Source organism: Simochromis diagramma, unplaced genomic scaffold (genome assembly GCF_900408965.1).
Source record: "Simochromis diagramma unplaced genomic scaffold, fSimDia1.1 OVJJ01000596.1, whole genome shotgun sequence".
NCBI classification, from domain to species: Eukaryota; Metazoa; Chordata; class Actinopteri; order Cichliformes; family Cichlidae; genus Simochromis; species Simochromis diagramma.
Genome location: NW_024387245.1, coordinates 16,145,982 through 16,170,079, shown reverse-complemented (window position 1 = coordinate 16,170,079; position 24,098 = coordinate 16,145,982). Strand labels below are relative to the sequence as shown.

The 24,098-nt window shown below is 43.8% G+C and overlaps 1 protein-coding gene across 3 annotated transcripts in view; it reads right to left on the bottom strand.

Annotated features, from left to right (window-relative positions):
• Positions 1-24,098, bottom strand: part of LOC120714648 (poly [ADP-ribose] polymerase tankyrase-1) — a 106,607-nt gene that overhangs the window by 58,489 nt on the left and 24,020 nt on the right. For 2 of the 3 annotated variants that reach the window (XM_040000992.1, XM_040000991.1), the window contains 2 exons: positions 2,998-3,034; positions 178-253 (listed from right to left, as the gene is read on the bottom strand). In XM_040000992.1, the coding sequence (XP_039856926.1) occupies positions 178-253; positions 2,998-3,034 (113 nt within the window). Of the gene's footprint in view, positions 1-177; positions 254-2,997; positions 3,035-3,257; positions 3,521-24,098 lie in introns of those variants that run through there. The other variant, XM_040000993.1, reaches the window with a different exon arrangement.

Here is a 24,098-nt window from a genome sequence, read left to right as displayed (position 1 = left end):
CCAGCATTTGTTTAACTTTTCTGGGCGAAATAATAAAATAAAACCACCAGTTGGTTGGTTTTGTACCCCTAAAACCCCTCCGAGTTGCTCAGTCACTCAGGAAATGAGTGATGAGCTTATTATTGCTCGACTCTGTGTGGGTGGATACGCTTTTGTGCATACACGCTTTACTCTTACCTTGCGGCCGTCGCTCGCATGGCAGTTGACGTTGAGCGGCGTAAGCAAGGCCATTAGCTTCTCCTCGTTTCCACTCCTGCAAATGCATACACACATACATAAACACACAAACGTTAGACAGAAAACAATCACTGCCACCACAGAGGATTAGCACCGTTGCTCTGCAGCAGTGTGGAGGAGAGAAAATGAGGGAAAATTAGATAAGAAGCTTGAGATTGAGGCAAAAAGCCTGAGAAATTTGATCTGCAAAAACGTACTGGCAGAGGAAATGTTTGGAGGATGGACCGATGCTGGATGGACTAGTGTTTTCCTGTACAATTGAGTGCAATATGCCATGAAAATCAATTAGAGATGCCTCTTTGGCCACCTAGCTAAAGAGGAATTAAGATTTTGTCTGTACTGCTGATCTGTGTTTCCTGGTTCTTGGACTGACTGGCCTGACATTGGATGACCACCCGGAAGTGATGCCAAGGCAGCAGCCAATCCAACTACCATCCACCCCGACAGCCATAAAAGAAGAAGCTGTCAGTTGGTTTAAAAAAAAGGATTACTGTCCCATTCTTCCATGTTCCTCTTTAATTCTTTTATCCCTTCTTTGATTGGACCTCTCCTTCCTTCTCTTTGTGTCTATATTTTTCATACTCTATTTAAAAACAACAACAACAAAAAAACGAAACATTCACATCCAGTCCTTCTCCCAGAGTGAAGTTTCCATGTTTCCTCACTCTCGTAGCTGCTTTTCTCCCCATTCCAACCACCATTACCTCCCATCTCTTAGTTCTCCCCTCCTCATAGTTATCTCCTCTATTTTCCTCCTGCTCTCTTCTTCTGCAATTTTTCCTGTCCACCTCTAGTTCCAGTATGCAGTGGCTTCCCCTTTTTCCTTCTATTTCTTTTCCAAGGACTGTTAGCAAATACAAGAGAGACTTCCTTTTTGATGCATGATGTGTTGGATATTTGTTTACACTGTGGCCATGAATATTATCTGAAATTAGTCAAAAATTGAAGGAATATCTCACTATTTTCTGAAATATGTTACGCTGCTTTCTTGCCACTATCAGGAAGTTACACCCAGCAGCTGACTGCAAAAATAAAAAAGAATAAGCCAATAAATTTCCCAAACCATTTAAGTTGATTAATGGACCAGCTTCTGGCTATGTCTCTTAATGTTTTCAGAAATGCAGTTCTTTTACACTCACAGCCCTGACTAAAGCAACAGCCCACCTGCAACTTACATCCAACTTTCATCCTGTTAAAAAGGTTCCAATGCACTTAATCTGTATGTTTAAAGCATGTAAGCTCCACCATTAAAACCTTATAGTAGTACAGTTGTTGCCTATTAGCTACAAGAAGCTAGCAGGGTTACAAACAGTTTATCGTTGTGGTTGTTTTTGCAATATGGTGTGTGCCAAAGTAACATCACCGTTGCTGGTTGTTTTGGCAACTAGTACACCTCCTGATTTTTCTAACGTGGCATGCTACATGTAATGCAGCTGATCGGTGGGTATGATTGAGCTATTGATCAGTGAAAATAAGATTTTGGCACAACTGCTGAAAAGGAGAATTTCCTGTTTTGTTTGTAGTGCCAACGAGGTGAGGAGTGACACTTATTGTTTCCCTCTAAGTAGCATCACCATCATCATCAGATACCATTTTACAGATCACCACAGAGTTCCTTGTCAGCTGACTGATGGCCTTAAAGGGACAGATTTGCCTCACTGGGCAGACATCTTTCTGCATCAGCTGCATATTTGCCTTGTCTAATATTTGCTGTCACATACATTAAGAATGTATTGAGCCACTGCACTCCTCAAGGAAGCTATCTGGCCCATAAATGAAAAGGTTAAAAACAAAAGAAGAGAAATAAAAAATGTTTTTTTTCTTTTGCTCACACACACACACACACACACACACACACACACACACACACACACACACCAAGAAAAAATAAAAACATTCTGGAAAATTACACGTGTGATAAGCCAGTCAGTGGCTCAGCTGTGAGAGCGCCACAGTGGGATCACAGTTCACACTTAAACAGCCTACTGACCCCATAATACAGTGGTAATGCTATACTGGGCCAGCTGCTGCCTTACGATTGTGTGTGTGTGTGCATGCGCATGTGCGCGTGCATCTGTGCATGGCTGGAAGAGCAGGAGACAGGAGGGGGTCTACTGGAGCGATCAGCCACCCACACGCAATCCTAAATGAAAGCTTTTCCACTTCCACATGCCCAGAGATGGAAACAGGCAGACACACACAAGTGCACACACACACACTCACAGCCCACATGCACTGCCTGCAACCATAACATGCCTCCAAAATGCACAAGTGTCACTGGCTCAAAAGTACTGAGCTTTCTATATCTGAAAAACCTGTCTAGTGTGGGAGCTGAGTGTGTGTGCATGGGGAGAGAAAAAAAAAAGAGGCTCAAGTGATAAACGGTTTGACAAATAGGAAGCAAAGAAAAGAAAAAAAATCAGGAGGCAAGTAAACAGAAGAGAAGAGAAGAGCATGAGTGACAGGAACATGCAGGAAATCAGAAATAAGAGAACTCTGATGGGAAACAACAAACGAGTGTGGAGGATGAAAAAAAACAACAACAACAGAGAAATAAAATAAAGGGTATCAGACGTGGAGGGCGAAAGGAGATACATGAAGAGTAGAAATGGGTACGGGAAACCACAGCAGCGAGTCAAGCTGAGAAGAAAGTAAGCAGGGGAACAAGAGATGAGAGGGAGGCTTAAAGAGGCAAGAAAGCAGGAGAGGGAGCATGACAAAAATGAAAACAAAGAAGAGCATGCAGACTCTGGTACTCACCTTGCCGCCTCCAGCAGCTCATCCTTCTTGTATTCACCTAGATGGTTACAGAAGATCATGGTGTCAGACAACTGGCCAGTAACACACATCAACCACACACAGACACACATGATCAAGCGCAGAGAGGAGCCATGTAAAGACCCGCACACTGACTATTGGGGGAAGACACCATCTTTCTTTCTATCCCTCTCCACCCCCCACACCCCCTTCTCCACCTCCTCCTCTTTCTCTCCTCTCTGCTATTCTCACTCAGCGCGCACCCCTCTGGCTCCGGTTGCCGTGACGATGTGTTGCCGGCAGCGACCACAGCACGTTCATTGTTTGGGCGACGAGCGGAGGACCGACACACGCTCTGCCTCTATCCGTCCGTGCGTCTCTCCATCCTTCTCTCCTTCGCCGCGTTTGTCTCCGGTGTCTCGGCCGCTGCTCATATTGCTAACGAGCGTCCCACGTTCTCCATCATTCCTGTTCCTCTCTCAGTCACCCTCTCTCTCCTCTTTTTCTATCTCTGTCTTCCTGCCCCCCCCCCCATGGGCTCAGGAGGCGCAGTTACCATTTAAAAAAAAAAAAAAAAAAAAAAAAAAAAACCTGAAATAAACAAACCCCTCCCCCTGCTTCCTCACCCTCTTGCGCTCCCTCTCGCATAGCCCTGCCTCCCTCATACACTATAGTCAAAACACTCACAACTTCCTCTATGTGTCTTTTCTGCCACTGAAACAGATGTTCTTGGGTGGGGGAGGAACACATCTGTAATACTGCTGGACTGACTTCCATATTTATGCCTGTTTGGCATTACTGGCCCTACTTCAGGGTTTGTGGTTATAGATAACTGGGGACTAAAAATAAAATCACCAATTTTACAGTAATATTAAAATAAAATCATGGATAATAAAACCCCCTCTATAAAATCTTACCTACACACGAGTAAATACAAAAAACAATTTGGCGGTTTTGAAGGAGTAAAGGAGTCAATCTCATGACTCATCGAGTGACTGGCCAACTGATGGCATGCAGTCTGTAGACATCACATTTTTGTACTTACTCAGGTCACTTGGAAGCCCTAGCCAAGCAAGAACTAAAAAAAAAAAAAAAAAAAAACACCTGGTACCAGGTACTACCTGCTAATGAAAACACCCACAAGAACCAAATTGAGTTGAGTCGAGCTGAACTTATGGGGACCATGCAGGAGCGCTGACCAAGCATGGGGAGCACGGGCTTGGTCAGCGCTCCTGCATGGTTTCGGCTCGTCTTCGGTTAACCCCCATCAACATATTCCATGAGGTCAGCCCAGCTAATTGAAGCCAGGGGCCTAGACTTAGAGAGGAGAGGGTAGTGCGTGCGACAGTTGTCCGTCCCAGCACTTTTTCCACAAACTTCACCTGTCTTTCCAGGGTCAAGCGACAGAGCTGGCGACAAAACACACAGGCTTGCTCCTAGCGTGAGCAATCCCCAGGCAGACATGGAATGCATTGCGCTGATCGCTGTAGTGCAAAGAGAAACCACACCCCTGAGGACCAGGGCGAACAGAAGTGTTTTGCTTTGCTCGCTTCAGTTTGGTATCCATTCCAAAATGCAGAGAAAAACACTGCACAGTAACTCAAAATTAGCATTCCACAGGCAGTCTATGCACTAACTGCACAGTGGAGGGTAACACAACAGGAGCAGTTAAGCTAACTTCAAGCCAGCAGACAACGGAGCTAATTAGCAACAGCTAGCTAGCCCAGCAGAGCAGAAGTATTCTTAGTGAGGTAAAAATCATAAGAACTGAGGGATGACTGTGATGACCAAGGTACATATGTGCAGGTGGGGCCCTGTGCATGTCATCACAGGTCATCTGCCTGAAGGTGTGAATAGAGGGGGCATCATATCCCATACTTATGTGTCGTAAAGAGTGAATCGACTGAAAGGGAACAGGAAACTGAAGCTAAAACCAAAATAGGCTCAAAAAAATTAGGATATTAACATATTAAGCACATACTCTGACAGAGAATGCTTAAGTTACTGTATCATGAGATAAAGTATGCAGCTTGAAAGTTTTTGGGTTCATTTTTTTTTTTCCACTGGCTTGGTTTGGTCTGTTGCTGCAGCATGTTAAAAGGAGTCCACTTTTAATCTTTATTCTATAAAAAGCTTTGGTAGATAAAACGCAGAAGCTTATTAGCAGTTCAGTTTCGTTAGTAAAATGTGGTAAAAAAGAGAAAATGAACATGTTCCACTTGGTTAACTCTAAATATTGGAGAAAGACAGGATTGTAAACAAGATCATCTATAGAAAATTGGCATTGCTAAGTAGAGCCTGCCCAGTAAAACACCAAAGTCTTTGTGACTTCTAATGAAAAGTGACATGGGAACTTATTCAAACATGAGATGATATTCACATGAATGTACCCAACAAAGTTCCTCTCTGAGTGAGACTACAGAGAAAGGAAAAGTGTATAAAATTTAAATGGGAAATTAATAAATAATCAAAAGAAGATGGAGAGGTAACTGTGATAGAGATAACCGGAAAAAGGATGAGGAGGATTTGCTGTGTGTACATGGAGCAGACGGAGGGGTGGGGTATAGGCCGAGGAGCAAAGAAGAAAGGTTACAGAGAAGGGAAAAGAGGGAGGAGGGAGGAACAAAGGATTTGCAGATGAAAGAGAGAAGGGATGATTAGGGATCTGGAAACTGACATGCATGGATTTGACACAGTATAATTGGTGTTAGGGGGGCTAAGGCAGAACAGTGAGAGGAAGAAGACGCGGGTGGTGGGGGAGGCAGAGAGGGGCACAGACAGGAAGGACAATAGAAAAATATGAATACAAAGAGAAAGGAGACACATGTAGAGAGAGATCGGGAAACCAAATTAGAAGATGTAGTACAGAACCAATTTATGTTCGGAGACAGATTCATTCTTCCATTACACACCTGACAGTCACAATCCCTGAACCCAGGTGCATAATGTTGTTCTAATCATCATTTTTATTATTATTATTTATATTATTGAACTTTTAGTTTAACCTCCTGAGACCCGAACTCTTTCATGGCATTCATGTTTAATTTCTCTTTGTAAAAACAAAGAATTACCAGATTTTTTGTTTTTTTTTACCCGATTTTTGTTTCTAACAAAAATGAGATCCACATATGAGGATATTTGTTTAAAATTTCGATAGAAGAGTGGCAGTATAATGTCCTCGTAAGTGGATGTCAATTTTGTATTTTGGTCTGGACAACCTAAAATGTGATGTCCACATATGTGGACGGCAGGTCCTAGGAGGTTAAAGTTGATTAGTGATAAACATCACACACAACTTTTGTATTTTTTTTCTTATTAGACTCCATTAACGGATAGAGTTTTTTCGGTAGGGGACTTGTCTTCTACACATTTGCCGATCTCCTTCACATTCAATTGTCATCTTGCAGATTAAGGTGAAGTACACTGTCCCGAACAAAAGCAAAAGTACCTGGGGTGATCGAACCTTTCAGACTGTGTTATATGACCTTTGAATTTCTCTGTCTGCTTCCCTCAGATCTGCCCATGTGGATGTGCTTAAAAGTCAGCTTAACTTTTAATTTTGGGCAATGGGTGTACCAGATTTGCTTTGATTTTTTAACATTTGTAATTCTTCATTACTGCTATATTTTCATGGTCAAGATGACCTGCTGAAGTTCAAACCAGGGATCACAATGAGCAAGAAAGACTGACGTGGCATGCTGGTACTAATACTAGGATATACCAGGATTTTCCTGCATCGACCTGAATGGAAGCCAAAGGTAACTCAAATAACAACTTGTTACAATCAAGTTATGAAGACCACAACCACTACATCTTACAGCAGCTGAAGATCACATCATGTGCCACTGCTGTCGGCTAAAACAGGAAACTGACATTACAAGTTACACAGCTTCACCAAAACTAAACTGCAGCAATATTTGCATGGCTGGGTCAGAATTTGGTGTAAACGCAAAAGCTTGGATCCGTCCTGCATTATATCAGTTCACGCTGCTACTGGTCTCCTGATGCCTGCTTAAATCATCTCAGGTTGGTTGAACATGACAATGATTCAAATGGCCTCCACAGTCACAAGATCTATGTGGTGAAACAGATAGTCTTCCATATGAAATCTGCAGAAGCTGTGTGACACCACCGTCTCTGAGAAATGTTTCCAGCAGCTTGTTGAAACTAGGCCAAGAAGAATTTAGGCATTTCTGGAGGCAAAAACACTAGCGAGGTGGACCTAATAAAGTGGCAGATGAGTGTATATCCTGTTGTTATTGCAGTTCTCATCCAATAAATTCTCCCCTGCTTTGATATTCCAGTGTTCTCGCTTTTCTAGCTGTTAATTCTGTATTGTTTCCATCCACTACTCCATTATTTCATTGCCTTTGTAACACTTGTCTGTGAATACATAAATGCATTTTGCTTTTCTTTTGCTTGTCATATAAATTTGTCACATTTTAAACTTCTTTCAGAGTTCAAAGGGTTATGGCACTTTGAACTTTACTGAGTTAAAATCAAGCTTTTAAGCCTCAAGGCTTTTTGATATTCATGAGTGGGTGTCAGTGGGTGAGGTCACCAGTGACATTAACCTCTCTGTGTTGCAGTGGGTTTTTTTAAGCAAATAATAACAATTTAAAAAAATCTTAACTGATTCAACTCCCACTATTTTCACCTCTGAGGCTTGCATTTTGCATTAAAACGCTCGGCTCTTTTCACTTAAAAGTCTCAAATAAAAACAACATTTGGAGTTATGACTAGTGGCAGGAAGGGAGTGACTCAGCCTCCTAATTCAATTTAAGCCAAACTGACACCTGAATGCAAACATATTCAGTGTTGTTATGTTTAGCTGAGCGTGCTGTCACACACAGTGCAGAAATAAAGCAGCTGAAATGCACACAAAATGAGATATACTTCCTCGTTCAACCACAGGATGATTCAAGGATGCTTTGAAAGCTATAGTGATTTAAACTAACTGCGGCTCAGCAGTTTTAATTAGCATCTCTCACACACAGATATCAAGTAAGGACAACAAAAGGTTAGCTGTTAGTTCTGCTCCCTTTTTGCTTCTAGGCTTCAGGCACCACTTCAAAACATGACTAATGACACATACTCCTTTTTGATAGTGGTCAGCTTTCATATCATTCTTCCACGGAAAGAAGTGGGCAAGAAAGTCCACCTATTTTAAACTTGGAGGTCCTCGGGAAGTTTCATGGTTTTAAAATCATTTAAAATAAAATTACATTTTAAAAAAATTATAGAATAAGAAAGCCATGTTTTGCAGTACTTTGGGGTCAGCATGTGAATTTAAGACAATTTGGGAGAGTGACAAATGGTAAGTCCTTTAAACAAGAAATCAGACTTCCTTTAGCTGTTTCCTTCCACTGAAGCAGCATTCAGATGGCACTCAAGTGGAGTTTATTCAGATTTCAGAAGCTTGTTCAAGTAAAATGTGGAAAATAGCTTAATTTTAGCACTGTGATAGATAATGGAAAAGAAAACAAACAATTAAAGGGTATTGAGGGCTTTTCTCAGCATTAAACTGTTGCTGGACTGAATATTTTTAGAGGGGACAGTGTGTGGCACTTTAAAACGCTTTGGATACAATCCGTACACGAAGCAGGATCTGGCAGAACAAAAGTCAGTGCACCAGAAAATCAATAATTCAAGCTTTGTCCAACGACAGACAGTAAAGCAAATTCATTACAGATAAGGACTCTGCTGAATAAAGAGCACAACCTGAAAAACACCTGTCCATTAACACTGCCTGGTAGTGGTCTCAGAGGGACCACTTCACAGGAGTGGTAAACAAGGTCAGATACTTGAGGTATTTTAAGTTCTGCCACAGCTAATAAAAGGAAAGATATCCTAGATATTAAAATTTGATGTTAATGAAGTTCATATAAGACCAGAAAAGTATATTACAGTGGCTCAAAACACTCAATCAAATCACTCATCAATAAAACACAAATTTTACTACAAGCAAAGCTACTGGAATGCTTCTCTAATCAATTATAAAGATGCAAACATGTTGAACATCCCCTTTCTGCGAGGGTAAAATAACATGACTGAGAGGGAAAAAAAAAAACAAAGAGCAGCATAGGACGTGAACAGATGGCTGCTTTTAAAATGGATCGCGTCAGACCACGACTGCTCACTCATGGTAAGTGATAGTGAGTCAGTGGGACAGCAAAATACTTAAAATGTCACATATTAATAGGAGAATAGTCTTTCAGATTACAGCGTGGTGTTTGGATGCTTCGACGCATTTTCGAGTAATAACAGACAGGCAACTATGTGATATAAGAGGAGGATGTGCTTTAGTATGTATGAAAACATCTGAGAGAGAGAGAGCGTGTGTGTGTGTGTGTGTGTGTGTGTGTGTGGGGGGGGACAATCCTGCTGACTCCAAACAGAAGAGACAAGGACATGTTAAAGCTCAGGACAGGCTAGCTGCCTCCTGAATGATGATATTATGTGTGTGTGTGTGTGTGTGTGTGTGTGTGTGCCAGACAGTGCCTTGGCAGAGTGCAGTAGACTCCAGCGATCACCATTTGAATTCCAATTGTTGTGTGCTTGAAAGCAGGCTCTCTTTTTTTGCATATGCGCATTTGTGTGAATGTCTGTATATGCACTTGTGTGTGTGTGTGTCCGTCCGTCCAGGGTCATACAAGTCAATGTCAAACAGTCACAATACTATATATAATGCATATATATATCTTGCCCATCTAGCAAAGACCCTGTATGCTAGGTGTGTATGTGTAAAGTAAAAGGCTGTATGAGCACAGACTATGCTGACTGGACCATGAGTCGCTTCAGCGCCCAGCTGTCTGCTTGTGTGTGTCAGTGTGTTCAAATCAAATATCATTTACTGTAGAAGCAGTTATCTGCTGCCCCACAACAACACAGGATTGAGTGAGGAGCCGAGCGATCCACTTATATCCTCGGCAAGGTCGCACTTGCTGAGGTTGTAAGTGGATCTGTGCACGCTGAGACCAATCAAAAAACAAAAAGAATGAACGGAAATTTATAAGAGTGGTTTTTTTGCCACTTCGCTGGCTGCCTCGGCTTTCTTCATACACACTCGCCTCTTACACTGTGTGATTAATCGCTTCGCGTGGTGCACCAAAGAGAGCTGCTCTGGATTAATTGTGTTTTTGGCCGCCAACTTCACCATCTTTTATTTCGCTGAGTTTTGTAAAAGTAAAAGTCTCGATGTATTAGCTGGTGTACACCTCTATAAATCCGGGGCGTAATTCATCTTGACAGAAAGTTGCCATGCGTCTGCCTGTGACCTTGAGTGGGCAAAGCCAGATCATCTTATATAAACTGTGCTTTTAACTGAGGTTATTCTGGGATTATTGCAATCACTCTGGTGAACAAAGGTGTGTTCATTTTGGTTTTCACACAACTGTTCCTACAACAGCAGGAAATGTTCTGTAGCAGTTTTAAAAACCCACCGATCAGCCACTGAATGAGAGTCCTGGCATTCTCAACTGTTATGTCTGGCAACAAACATCATTGTTAAACAACTAGGGAGACCTCCCAGCAGTCTTTTGTTCATGCCACAGCAGGTCAGAGCTATTCTGTAAGTACAAGTGGGACAGACAAAAGTAGGACATTATTTGTGGTTTTAATGTTGTGGGTGATCAGTGTGTGTTTATATTTATTTATCTATATTTATAGATATTAACACTTCAATTCTTAAATCATTTATTAAATAATAACATGTCCTTAATCAGCAAGTTCCTTGTGACTATATAGTGAGCTATATATTCAGCTACCTCTCTAGAGAGCTGCCTTTTTTCTGCCCTATAATCTTCTTTTTAATCATAACATACAAAAAGGTGAATAGCATGTCAGTGGAGTGTTGCTCAAGGACCCCTCCGCTGAATGACGATTATACACTTTTTCTAACTTATTTTCAGAGGCAGCAAAATTTGGATCGTATTGGTAAATATAAGCCTGTCTAAAAAAGCCGCAACACCTCACCATGGACTCTCTCCACCTCCTTTTGAAAAGATATAAAAGGACAAGAACGAGGCCCAAGCATGGACTGTCCTCCTGCACAGGCACACAACTGTAAAAACAAAGTTTGCTCGGGACGAATGAATATAGATAGATTGGATCATAATGCAGATTGCGTGAATGAGGCACACAAACAAGAGTCACGCAACAACCCAGAGGAAACACAGCAGAATGCCGTCAGCTCATTCTTCTGCATCTGATCCTTATCAGTCTGACATCACACGCTGGCCCAGACTGCTCAGCACTGTTCATTACACTAAAATATACTACTGCCATGTTTAACAGATGTAGTTGTAATTTTAATTAGTAATTTTTTTCTCCAGACAACCTTTCTACAAAATATTTCAACAGGTTATTTCCTGAAGTTAACAACCCCCACACCCATGTATTTTAAAACAGGCCTTATTAAAAAAATACTTGTAAACTGTGAAAAACGACCTGGAAGGAGGCTATAACATTGAGCATGTGTTGTCTAAGTAGCAACCATCTGTTTTGTTTGATTTCACATATCCATGTAGGGCTTCTGCAAAAGATTGATAAATCAAGGAGAAACAGATTGGTGTGAACACACTTTTCTTATTTTATTTTATTTTTTTAGTTCATTAACCAAATTCTGTCAGTCTACTCTTGCTGAGTGGCCGGCTGCATTCCACTAACTTACTCAGTGTTATGGAGCTGTGCAGCCATGTGGAAAACAAGGCAATTTCAGTGTAGGAAAATGGCCCAAATGGGGTGACTGAACCTTGAACGCACATCTCTCCCTATCTCTCTCTCTCTCCACACACACACACACACACACACACAATATAAAGCATACAAATACTGTTACTTTGCTTTTCCTCTTTTATGAGGTAATTTTATTGTTTTTTTTAATCTTCTTAAGGTTTGAAGACACCAAAAAGGAATCATGTTGTGCTCCTAAAGTGTGCGTTCCTCAGACAGAAAGTCTGAGGTTGAGGCCCCTTCATCACTGGCATCAATCGAACAGTACACATCATTGGAATCAATGAGCATGCCACTGATAACGGGGGTAGGAAAGCAAGACACTTTGCCCTCATGCCACAGGAATTCTTTCTTTCTTTCTCACGTACACTCAGAAGGTGCACACAGGTGCAAGCTTGGCTTTGCTCGTTTGTGCATTAGCAGGACAAAGCTTTCAGAGCAGCCACAGCAGTTCTTTGTCTTCATGATTAGGCCGTTAACGCAACACACACTTCTCCAGTCCCTCTGCATTCACTTAAGTCACATCAATTCATCTCTCTGTTCGTCTGTCACCCTCACCCGGAAAGCATCTTCATCTTTTTCTTTTCTTCTCTCTTGTGCTTTACTCATATCTGTTTCCCCTTTCTACATTTATCCACTGCTTTTCTATCTACAATATATACTGTATTTTTCTCCCTTTCATTCACTGCCATTCTCTCCATCTCACAGCCCAACTCCTTTGCTTTCTCATCATTTTCCGCCAGCCCTGGTGAGAGCGCTTTGGATAATTTTCTGCTATGTTAGTGCTGCCTACCCACCGTGGACCATTCCTCGGTTTCTTTTTAACTTTATTTACAACAGAGTATAAATGTTTGCTGACAGCACACCCTCAGCTCACAGCAAGACACATACACAGCTTCTGTTGAAATACACAATGCATTTTCTTCCGCAGTCACACAGTAACAGCAGGAGTAGGGACGAATGCTTCCCCAAAGCTTCTGCTGAGCACTGCCGAGTTAAAAAAGCAGGGCAGGATGGACACAAGCTCTAATTGATTCCAAGGGATAAAAACTGGTCTTGCAGCGAAACAAATTAGATTAGTACCAGTTCCAGCTCTGACACGACGACAGGGATACCGTGCAAAAATGACTCAAAGCCATTTTATTCTCGGTGGATTCGTTTTTTTCTGTCCCTCTCATATATCCTGCATAGCCTTGCAGCCAGTTTCTTTGTCAGTGGCAGGCTTTTACCGTGGCCTGTAACCCCTTCCCAGGGATGAAAAGCCACCTATGACAAGTTTTTTTTTTTCCTGACCAAAAGAAACTTCAAAATTATTTGATTCTCCATTTGTTCAATCCAAGAAGGCCTTGGAGTCTTTTGCATTGTATCAGAACCAAGCCTCAGCCACACTGGTTTAAAGTATAATAATGTAGGAATATGTAGAGCTGGATGATATGGACCAGAAATCATATTTCTATACTTTCTGGCTGAATGGTCAAACACAAACTTAACTGCTGGTTTCTCACTAAGGGGCCAATGGACTCTTAAGGACAATTTTGCAGATTTCATTCAGATGTTGGATGATTTCACTGGGTTAAACGTTTTCACTCAGTTGGGGACATTTCAGTTTCTTTAAATTGCAATTTCATGAGACACAATACAATTGCAGTTGACAGCATTGGACATACTGTTAGAAGCTAAGAAACATGGTGATGTAAACAGTAGAAAGCCACGTCTCTTAAAAGTACATGGCAGCACAACTTAGGTTTAAAAAGTTATATCTGCGCAAACCACCACACCTCTGGAACAATGTCCTTTGGACTGGTTAGACCGAAGTTGAAAAGCAAAAAACAACTTACACCAACTGTCAAGCACGTTGGTGTAGGAGGTGATGATTTGTGCTTGTTTTGCACCCACAGGACCTGTGTATCTATCAAGAACTCTTCTGGACACCAAAGTATTATAGAGTCAAATCTATCTGGCCATCTATCTGATAGCTACAGCTCAGCCCAAATTAGGTCATGAAACAGGACAATGATCACAAGCACAGCTGCAAATATAACAGACCAATTCTTTTCTATTTCAATTAGTCGTTGTTGATCAATGGTCATGAGAATTTGCACAATTAAGATTAAAGAACTGACCTCTCAGCCCATTGTTCCTTCAGTGGGCTGGTTTCAGTCATTATGCAAATGTACTGTTTATAAGATTGGGTTAACCTGCAGTCAGCTGAGACTGAAGACGTCACTCGGATGAGTGACGAAACGTTTCTCCCACAAAACGCTACGTCCAGATGAACAGAATCAACTTTTGGAGATTTACTTACCTGGATGATTGAGTGTGCATCAAGACATTACTTCAAGTTATGATTGCCAAAGGTGGTTCTAGAAGCTACGGAATCATGTTGTGTAGTATTTAGTTCTTTGAAAACTTTCTTTTTCAGGACTCTGTACTGCCATGGATAGGAAGTCACTATCAAAACATAATTTAGCAGCTAACAAACATAAAGCGTATGGTGTATTTAGAGCTGCTTTGCCTGTCTTCCCTCAGCTCTTTGCAACAACTCACCACAGTTTTGTCACATCAACAAGACTACTTAAAAAAAAAATGTATTTTTACCTCAAACTACACAGCGGTTGCTTGGCTACAAATGCCTCAATCACTTATTGTGTGACTTTTGTGCTATAAAGGGTTGGTATGACCTGACGAGTTCAAATTGACAGTGATAGACCAGCAATTTGAGTTTGAAAAGAGCAATTTCTTTGTTGCCATCTTGCTTCCACAACTGAACAGACTTGGTCGACTGTTGCTACACATGCAATGGTTACGTTCTGTTTTATTGCACAGTTCAAACGGTACCGTGTCTCTTTCAACACTACAGGAGAACTTTGTGGATCAGAGATGAATAGGGAGAAGTAAAGTAGGGGCGGGGTTGTGCTCGTAGAGAGTGCAGTGACAGATGACGCAAACACTGGTACAGCTTTACTGAAGGAAGACTTAATGTCACTCAACAAACTATTTCTATAAAAAGGTAAAGTATCGATATATCTTGCAAATATGATATGACAATAAAAATCCGGTCTTGAACTCGTTTAGGGTAAAAAGTTAAGTTCATGTTAGCTTGAGTCCTCAGCTTCAACTTCAATTGCGAGCCCAACTTTAAATACTCAAGTTACTAAAGTAAGACTGATGCTTTGTTTATCTGACTTGGTAAAATCAAGCTGAAAAATATTCAAAATCGCTTCAGAGAACTTGCTGTGGAGAAACTGGGTCATGGCTCAAGTAAAAGTAATACGTTTCATCGGAGAAAGATAATGGAAAAAAAATGAGGCACATTTATCAATTTACTTTCGTTGGCCACTTTGAAATGTTTTCTTCTGGTCTCTGCCAGTAAATGGATTTAATAAAAATAAACTTCAAGTTCAGGCCTCTTATTCAAAGACTGTCTAACCAACTCCTGTTCCTCCTGAATCTTCACTCCTGTCTACTGGCAGCAGTGCAGTAAAGTAAAAGGTCACATTGACATTGTCTTAGATTTTCTGACCCATACTGAGCAACAGGAAGTGCGTATGTTGCCTATTTAGACGTTTGCATCAAAGAGAAAAAACAAAGAAACCCGTCGCAGTTATTTAAAGTCTATTCCTCCTGATCAAATCCATGAAAACAGAATAGAATAGAATAGAATTCAACTTTATTGTCATTGCACATGCACAGGTACAGGGCAACGAAATGCAGTTTGCATCCATCCAGAAGTGCTTTAGTGATATAGATATATTACAATATATATTAGCAATAATATAGATATGTGAGTATATTACAGAAATGGGTCTATTATGGTATGTTATAATGTACACGGTATGAAATATGTTGTGAATATTCTATAACTATAAGTATGTACAGGCTGTAGTGAGTACAAGCTATGTACAGGATAGACCAAAAAAGACCAAAAAGCTACGTGTTTGAAGTTACGATCACACATTTTTAAAGGCATCATACTTGCTACACTAATGCTCACATTGAAATTTTCCTGCACTGATGTGACAGCAACGAGAAAGCTGTCATGTTTTATTCAACGTGAATGCAGCTTTACCATGAAAGTCAGCAAGATGGAAACGAATGCCCACTTGTTCACATTCCTTCAGATTACCTGCAGTAATTTCATTCATTTAACACTTTCGTTTTTTCCATTACACCCGCACATTAATATGTAAATATGAAACACGTCTGATCATGCTGGGCACATCCCAGACAAGGTCATGAGCGCAGAAAGGCAATTAAAAGGAGGGGATACAATATTTTCCTATGAATAAGGCAAGAAAAATAAAAAAATAAAACACTTTGTAAAAACAAGGACAGCTTGTATAATCTGAAACCTAATTTTCCCCAAACTGGCTATTCTGCTGTCTGGACACTTAACCTGAAGCACACAGCAAAGTGACAATGCAGCATAAAAAACAGAAAGCGCACATCTGTTCTTTAACATAGGGGGAAAAAAAAAAATCATATTAGAGTTAAAATAAGAGAGGTCAAAGGAACAGGCAAGTGTGTTATTACTTGTTCTTACTTGTGTGTGCTGACTGAGGTCCAGAGTGGAGAATTGATCTCTTGGAGGCTCAGAAGTAGTAAGTCTGTGAATACCAATCAGCGGTAATTAATAGCAGCTAATGGACTCTCTCTGTTCTCGTCTCTCTTCAGTCTCCATTTATTCCTTCCAACGTTTCTCTCTCCTTTTTATTATGCAGCCATAATGCACGCAAAGGGGAATAATTATTATTTTCTCTGTAGCTGTCCTTGCTATATGCTCCCAGACTGACATTTCAAACTTCTACATCAAAAGTGGCTTTTTAAGACGTGGAAGTGTTTGCGACAGCCTAATAAAGCACTTTTAATAAGAAAGGTTATTTAACTCAAGACAAAAGTAGAGAAACAGTCTTCGTTGGAGGGAAAAAAGGACAAATCAAAAAGCACATCACTTAAAGCCCTCTGTACCCCCACATTATCACTTTTAGATGGCAGGGTTTGATGCAAAGCATATTGTGGAAACCTGAAATTACGAATCCAACCTTTCAAGTACAAATGACAAGACAATCTCGTTGCTCTGAAAATTCTAATTATTTCAAAAATATACAGTTGTGAAAAATAAAACTGAGTACACCCCAAGATACAGAAGCTTGTAGAACCACCTTTACAAAGTATACATTATTTATATCACTTTCAGTTTTTTGAGATTTGTAGGCATTCATTCACACAGGGCTCTTCTTAAGGTCCTGGTATCCTTGTTTGGTTTTCACCAACTTTGCAAACCAGAGGCATGCTTCATGTTTTTGCTTTCCATTTGAAATCTGCCCAAACAAGTCATACCTTTTCAGCACTTTTCTGATGGTATTTTCATAAACGTTAACCTTTAACACGCAAACTGAGGCTTATTAAATCTGAGATGCATCTCTTCCTTTTCTCTAAGCATTTACGATTTTACCTTGTGGTGAACTGCGATGTCCACTGTGATGTGATTTATCAATTGTCAGATCAATTTCATATTTACTAAATTGTCAAAGATGGAATCGTAACAAGTTGAAATCTATTGTACTGTTACACCTATTGTAACAGTAAATATTTTAACATAATCATTTGCAATTTTATTTATTTATTTACTAGCATTGGCACAAATGGGGGAATAAATATGGTACATTTTTCAGTTACCATGCTGTGTTGTTACTTCTATTAAATTTCTCAATACTAACAAATCCAATGTTTCTCATGTTCTCCTTCGCCTCAGTGGCTCAAAGTTCAACCCACATACCTGTCACTCATCTATCACCTAGCCTAAATAAAAGTATCTACAACATAAAGCTTCTCTTTTTAAATAAGTTTTTTGTTTTCCTTTTTAAATCAATATTTCACTGTATGGCAAACATAAGTAAACATATTAGAGCAGTTTCTTTCCTACTTCAAGATGTGAGAGCTGATCACAAAGGTGCAGAAAAAAAAATCAAAAGCATAATCCCAACAACAAAACGGAGATAAAGCAGGATGGAAATTACCTGAACCAACTGTATGCCTTTATCAGTCTCCTTGTCGGTAAAGGATATGTCAGATAGTGAGCAAACAGCCTCACTACTGATGATTAGTTCATGTTCATGTTTTGTCAATGAGGACCTGAACTGAAGTGCTATTTGGGGAGGGCTGATCGAGGTCTGTGATGCAGCAGCAGCTGATCTCATGGTTCACTCACATTAGAGTAAAAATAGGACTGCAGAGGTTGAGTGTGCAACACCCTCAACCTTTGGGTGACCACTTTTGATCGCAAAGCAATTGCCTCGCACCTGCTCCCAAACAACCATGGGCCATCTCAGACTGACTACAACCAAATGATCAGCAAAGGCTTGCAAATAACTGCCGTCTAATTTGGAAATTCAGACAGTTAATCATTTTAGTATCACTTGGGATGGGAGTTGAGAACCGGTTCTTGGAGAGAACCAGTTCTCAATTAGTTCCCAGTAGTTCAATTCCTTGCAATTCCTATCGATCCCACTCATCTGTTCCCTTTACACCTTTGCTACAATTAGCCAATTAGCAATTTCATTTCGTGTCCCAAAGGAGAAAAATAGCTGTCTGGATATGGAAATTACTTTTATTATTATTATTGCACAAAGACACGAGAGCACAATGACAAAGTGCAATCTCCGTCCAGAACAGATAAAACGATTAGTTATGTCTATAACTTCTGTTCCCTGAAGTAGAGGAACGAGGTACAACACATAAGTATGGGATATCATGCCCTCGCGTGTCCTGGCTGAAGAAACCTTTAATCACGCCTTTAAGGCAGATGACGTGTGATGACACGCGCACGGCCCCGCCTGCACATATAGCCACTGTCATCACAGTCATCCCTCAGTTCGATAGCCGCTCTTCACCACTGCTCAGTGGGGCCACCTTGTGTTGTACCTCGTTCCTCTCCTTCAGGGAACAGAAGTTATAGACATAACTAATCGTTCCCTTTCAGTCGATTCACTCGGTACAACACATAAGTATGGGACATATATACACGCCCCACAGAGCAGCCACCGAACCGGAATCGGACCACCACATCCTTAGTGAGTGGTAGACCCAGCAGAAAGGACAGCATGAGCCACCGAAGGGGCTGTAACGTCCAACCGATAAAACCGCACAAAAGTGTGCGGTGATGCCCAACTAGCTGCCGCACAAATATCAGCTACAAGCACCCCTTTAAAAAGAGCCCATGAGGTTGCCATCCCCCAGGTGAAATGAGCTCTCACCCCGTGGGGCAAAGCAAGACCACTGGTGCCGTATGCCAGTGAGATAGCTTCTATAATCCAGTGGGACAGCTTCTATAATCCAGTGGGACAGCCTCTGTCTGGACAGAGCTCTACCTCTATTTGGATTAGCGAAGCAGACAAACAGCTGGTCACATAAACGCACATTCTGAGTGCGCTCAATGTAGGTGCGTAGCACAAGCACTGGACAAAGAGAATGCATCCTCCTCTGCTCCTCAGATGCAAAAGGAGGGGAGCAAAAGCTCAGCAACTCAAACTCCATTGAGCTAGAAGATGCAGGCATGATCTTGGGAAAATAGATCATGGCTCCGTGGGCGACCGTGGCTCAGGGGGTTGGGAATCGCATCTGTAACCGGAAGGTCGCCGGTTCGATCCCTGGGCTCTCTGTCCTGGTCGTTGTGTCCCTGGGCAAGACACTTTAACCTACTTGCCTACTGGTGTTGGCCAGAGGGGCCGATGGCGCGATATGGCAGCCTCGCTTCTGTCAGTCTGCCCCAGGGCAGCTGTGGCTACAACTGTAGCTGCCTCCACCAGTGTATGAATGTGAGAGTGAATGAATAGTGGTATTGTAAAGCGCTTTGGGTGCCTTGAAAAGCGCTATATAAATCCAATCCATTATTATTATTATTATTAAAATAGGCAGCATTTGGACGCAATACGACCTTGTGGCCATCAGAAGAGAACTGTGTGCAGGAGGGATGCACAGAGAGCGCATGAAGGTCACCCACTCGCTTTGCCGAAGCCAAAGCGAGAAGTAATGCAGTCTTATATGAAAGAAATTTCATATCCACAGACTCAATGGGTTCAAACGGGGGGCTACAAAGGGCCTCCAGCACCAAAGACAAGTCCCAAGCAGGGACACTGGACTTAAGCATGGGCCTCAGCCGGCAAACTCCTTTCAGAAAACATATGGCGAGGGGATGTGCACCTAGTGTCACCCCGTCAAAGCCAATATGACAAGCAGATATAGCTGCTAAATAAACCTTAATTGTCGAAAATGAAAGGCCCTTATCCAGCAGCTCCTGCAGGAATGTCAAAACATCCACAATAGAACACTGAAATGGGAGAATGTGGCGGTCCTGGCACCATTGCTCAAAGGCTCACCATTTGTAAGCGTACAAGCCTCTAGTAGATGAGGCCCTAGTGCTCTGAATTGTCGCTATCACACTAGGTGGCAAACCCTTAGCAATCAAGTTTAACCTCTCAGCAGGTAAGCATGAAGGCGCCACAGATCTGGGCGCGGATGAAACACTTCTCCTCCTGCCTGAGAGAGGAGATCCCTGCGGAGAGGGAGCTGCCAAGGACTCGCTGCTAGCAGGCTGATTATCTCTGCATACCACGACCTTGTGGGCCACCAAGGGGCCTATAGAATCAGAGAGAGGGGGAATGCCGACGCACTCTCTATAGAACTGGAGATATCATTTCCACTGGGGGAAATGCATACAGGAGCACGTCTGGCCATTGGTGCGCTAGCGCGTCCAAGGGTGCATCGTGGTCGATTATGGAGAAGAACAGGGGGCAGTGAGTATTTACCCTGGAAGCAAAAAGATCTATTTGCGCCTTGCCAAATAGGTCCCAAATCTGAGCCACTATTAAAGGGTGTAACCTCCATTCTCTCACCAGAGGACCCCCCCAGAGAGAAGGTCCGGACCCAGGTTCAGGTGGCCCGGGACATGGGTGGCTCTTAGAGACAGAAAATGAACAATGCACCATAACAGCAGAGAGCGAGACAGGAGCAGCCCGGGCTCCCTCCAAGGACTGAGAGCTAGCATGCAAGACGCGGTTACCAGCAGCCTCCTCCGGAGGTGACGCGATGCACACAAACGGTGAGAGAGAGTCCAGCGTTGAAACGCTCTCATTTTTAACAGTCCAAGTGGCACTACGGCGATCATAGATGCCATCATGCCCAACAAGCTTAATATCGTCTGGAAACGCAGTCTGCGTCCCAACTGAAACCGAGCGAGGCAGCGATGAAACGTGGCCACTCTGTGCTCCGACAAACGTGCGCGGCTGGAAAGCGAGCATATTTCCAAACCGAGAAAAGTAATCTGCTGACTCGGGATTAGCGAGCTCTTTTGAAAGTTCACAGAGAACCCCAGTGTCTGAATGTGTGACAGAACCAGCGACAGCTGTGTCTCCCCCTGCTCTCTGGAGCAAGCTACGAGAGCCCAGTCGTCTAGGTAGGCTAAGATGCAGATTCCTCTCTCTCTGAGGGGCGCTAGCGCTGCTTCGGCACATTTCGCAAAGGTGCGAGGAGCAAGCGACAGCCCGAACGGCAGCACTAGGTATTCGTAGGCTACGCCCTCGAATGCAAACCTCAGAAACTGCCTGTGTTTCGGGTGTATAGCCACATGAAAATAAGCATCTGTTAGATGGATTGTTGCAAACCAATCTCCCGGGCCGACCGCATTCAAGAGCTGTCTGAGTGTTAGCATCTTGAACCTGTACATTCATAGATACGTGTTCAAGACTCGCAGGTCGAGGATGGGACGAAGCCCTCCCCCTTTTTTCGGAACAATAAAATAACAGCTGTACCAACCTTTGTCTGTCTCCGAAGCGTATTGCTCTCGTATTGCTCTTTTCTGCAATTGCGCCTTTATTTCCTCTCTGAGTATCATGGCCGCCTCGGTGTTGACAGTCGTGTTTACGACTCTTTGGAAATGAGGCGGCTTGACCCGGAACTGCAACCGGTAACCCGTGGCAACGGTTCGCAGCACCCACGGAGAGGGGGCGCAAGCGCGCCACTGAGGGAAGTGAGCAGCCAGCCGGTTGACCTGCAGCACTGTCGGCGGGGCGTTGTCGCCCCCCAGTGTGTCTGCAGGGGACTGCATCACCTGCCTGACCTGGCTCTGTCTGCAGGCTGAGCATTTCTGATTGTTTGAGAATAAACAACACTCTTTATTGATTGTAACATGGAAACGTACATTTATACATTTTGTTGGAGGCACCTTTTCTGGGGCACAACAATGAAAAACAGCGGGAACACTCGATGTGGTCACCTGAACATTTAACACACCTGAACAGGGAGTTACCTGAGGTATTTTGTGTGCAGGGGTTTTGTGTTTGGGAGACAGTGTTAGGAAAGTGCAGCGCCTTCTGGGGCTGACAACCTGAACAGAACTTAAGCGGCACCTCTTGTGCGGCAACAGAGGGGTAAAAACAGTGTCTCCCTGCTGCTGGACCCCCTCTCCACTCGAAACCACAGCTAGGAGGGCTGAGGCTTCTTCCTCCTGGGCGTCGGGTCCCGCCGGGGGCCCGAGGGTGGGCCTTTGCTCCAGGCCGACTGGCGTGGAGCTTTGGCCGGAGGATGTGCTCTCGCTGGCGGCACACCCACTTCAGCAGTGGGCGCCGGTCTCTTGCCAGTCGGCAGAGGAGCGGCGGGCCTGTGAGAGCTAGCTGCAGGCTTGGGCTTGGGCTGACGTCTGGGGATGCTATCGCGCAGAGCTTCCGTTTGCTTCTTCCTCAGATCGAATCTAGCCTGAATGGCTTCAAGTGACTGTCCGAATAACCCAGCCGCAGACACTGGTGCGTCCAGATATACAGCCCTGTCCCTATCCGGGACGTCAGAGAGGGTCAGCCACAGGTGCCTCTGCGCCACTACTGTCGAAGCCATCCCTCTGCCCAGGGAGAGCGCTGCACAGCGAGACGCACGGAGGATGTAATCTGTGGCGACTCTGACCTTGTTATGAAGAGTTGCCAGCGGGCTGTCATCAGGAACCAGCAATCTGAGCTCCGCCAGGCACATTGCCTGGTACGTCTGGAGCATAGTGACAGAGCTCATGGCGCGAGCAGTGCCGGCCTGAGCTAGATAAATCTTCTCCAGCTGCGAAGCAGAGAATCTGCAGTTGCAGGGCCGCCGACACAATGGTTATGGGACGGGGCCAGATAAGCAGCCAGAGACGGCTCCATAGGGGGTGGGTTAGCTAAGCCAGCCCCCTCGGCGCCGTCCAATTCCATGTACCGTCCATAGCCGGACACAGTGACGCGGGTAGACAGAATTTTGTCCCATGATGCTGTTAGCTCGCAGAGAAAGTCTGGGAACATGGGAAGGCAGTTTTTGGCCGTTGCGGGCTCCGGTGGGAGGAAAAACCCCGCGAACCGTGACGGCTTCTGAGCTGGCGGAGGAGAGGGCCAGTCCACCTGCAGCTTCTCAGCAGCACGGCGAAACAGGGAGAAAAGAGAGGTGTCACCGTGGCCGACCGGCGCAGCAGCGGCGGTACATTGGGCCGACAATGAGTTCTTCTGCTCATCCTCCGACAAACCAGGGATGTCCAGGCCGATGTCCAGCACGTCATCATCATCCTGGGGAGCGCTGGCGGGCTTCAACCCAGGCTGAAGCTCGTCAGCGCTCCTGCATGGTTCCGGCTCGTCATCGGCTAACCCGTCAACATATTCCATGTGGTCAGCCCAGCTAATTGCGGGGACATCGACCGGAAAATCCTTGTCTTCGGACTCGGACGAAGCCGAGGCTCCAGACTCGGAAAGGAGAGGGTCATGCCGTGCGACAGCCGAGCGTCCCAGCACTTTTTCCACAAACGTCACCCGTCTTTCCAGGGTCGAGCGCCGGAGCTGGCGACAAAACGCACAGGCTTCGGGCTCCGTCAACGCTCTCCTGCATGAACGATCCCCAGGCAGACAGGGCAGGCATCGTGCTGGTCGCTGTCGTGCAAAGAGAAACCGCATCCCTGAGGACAGGGGCGAACAGAAGATTTCTGCTTTGCTCGCTTCGGTTTGGAGTCCATTCCAAAACACAAAGCAAAATGCTGCACAGGAAAATCTTGACATTAGCGCTCCGCGGGCAGCCTACACACCAACTGCGCGGTGGAGGCTAACACCAACAGGGGCAGTTAAGCTAAGTTCAAGTCGGCAGACAACGGAGCTAACTAGCAGCAGCTAGCTAGCCCAACTCAGCAGAGGTGTTCTCAGGGAGGTGAAGAGCGTAAGAACTGAGGGATGACTGTGATGACAGTGGCTATATGTGCAGGCGGGGCCGTGCGCGTGTCATCACACGTCATCTGCCTTAAAGGCGTGATTAAAGGTTTCTTCAGCCAGGACACGCGAGGGCGTGATATCCCATACTTATGTGTTGTACCGAGT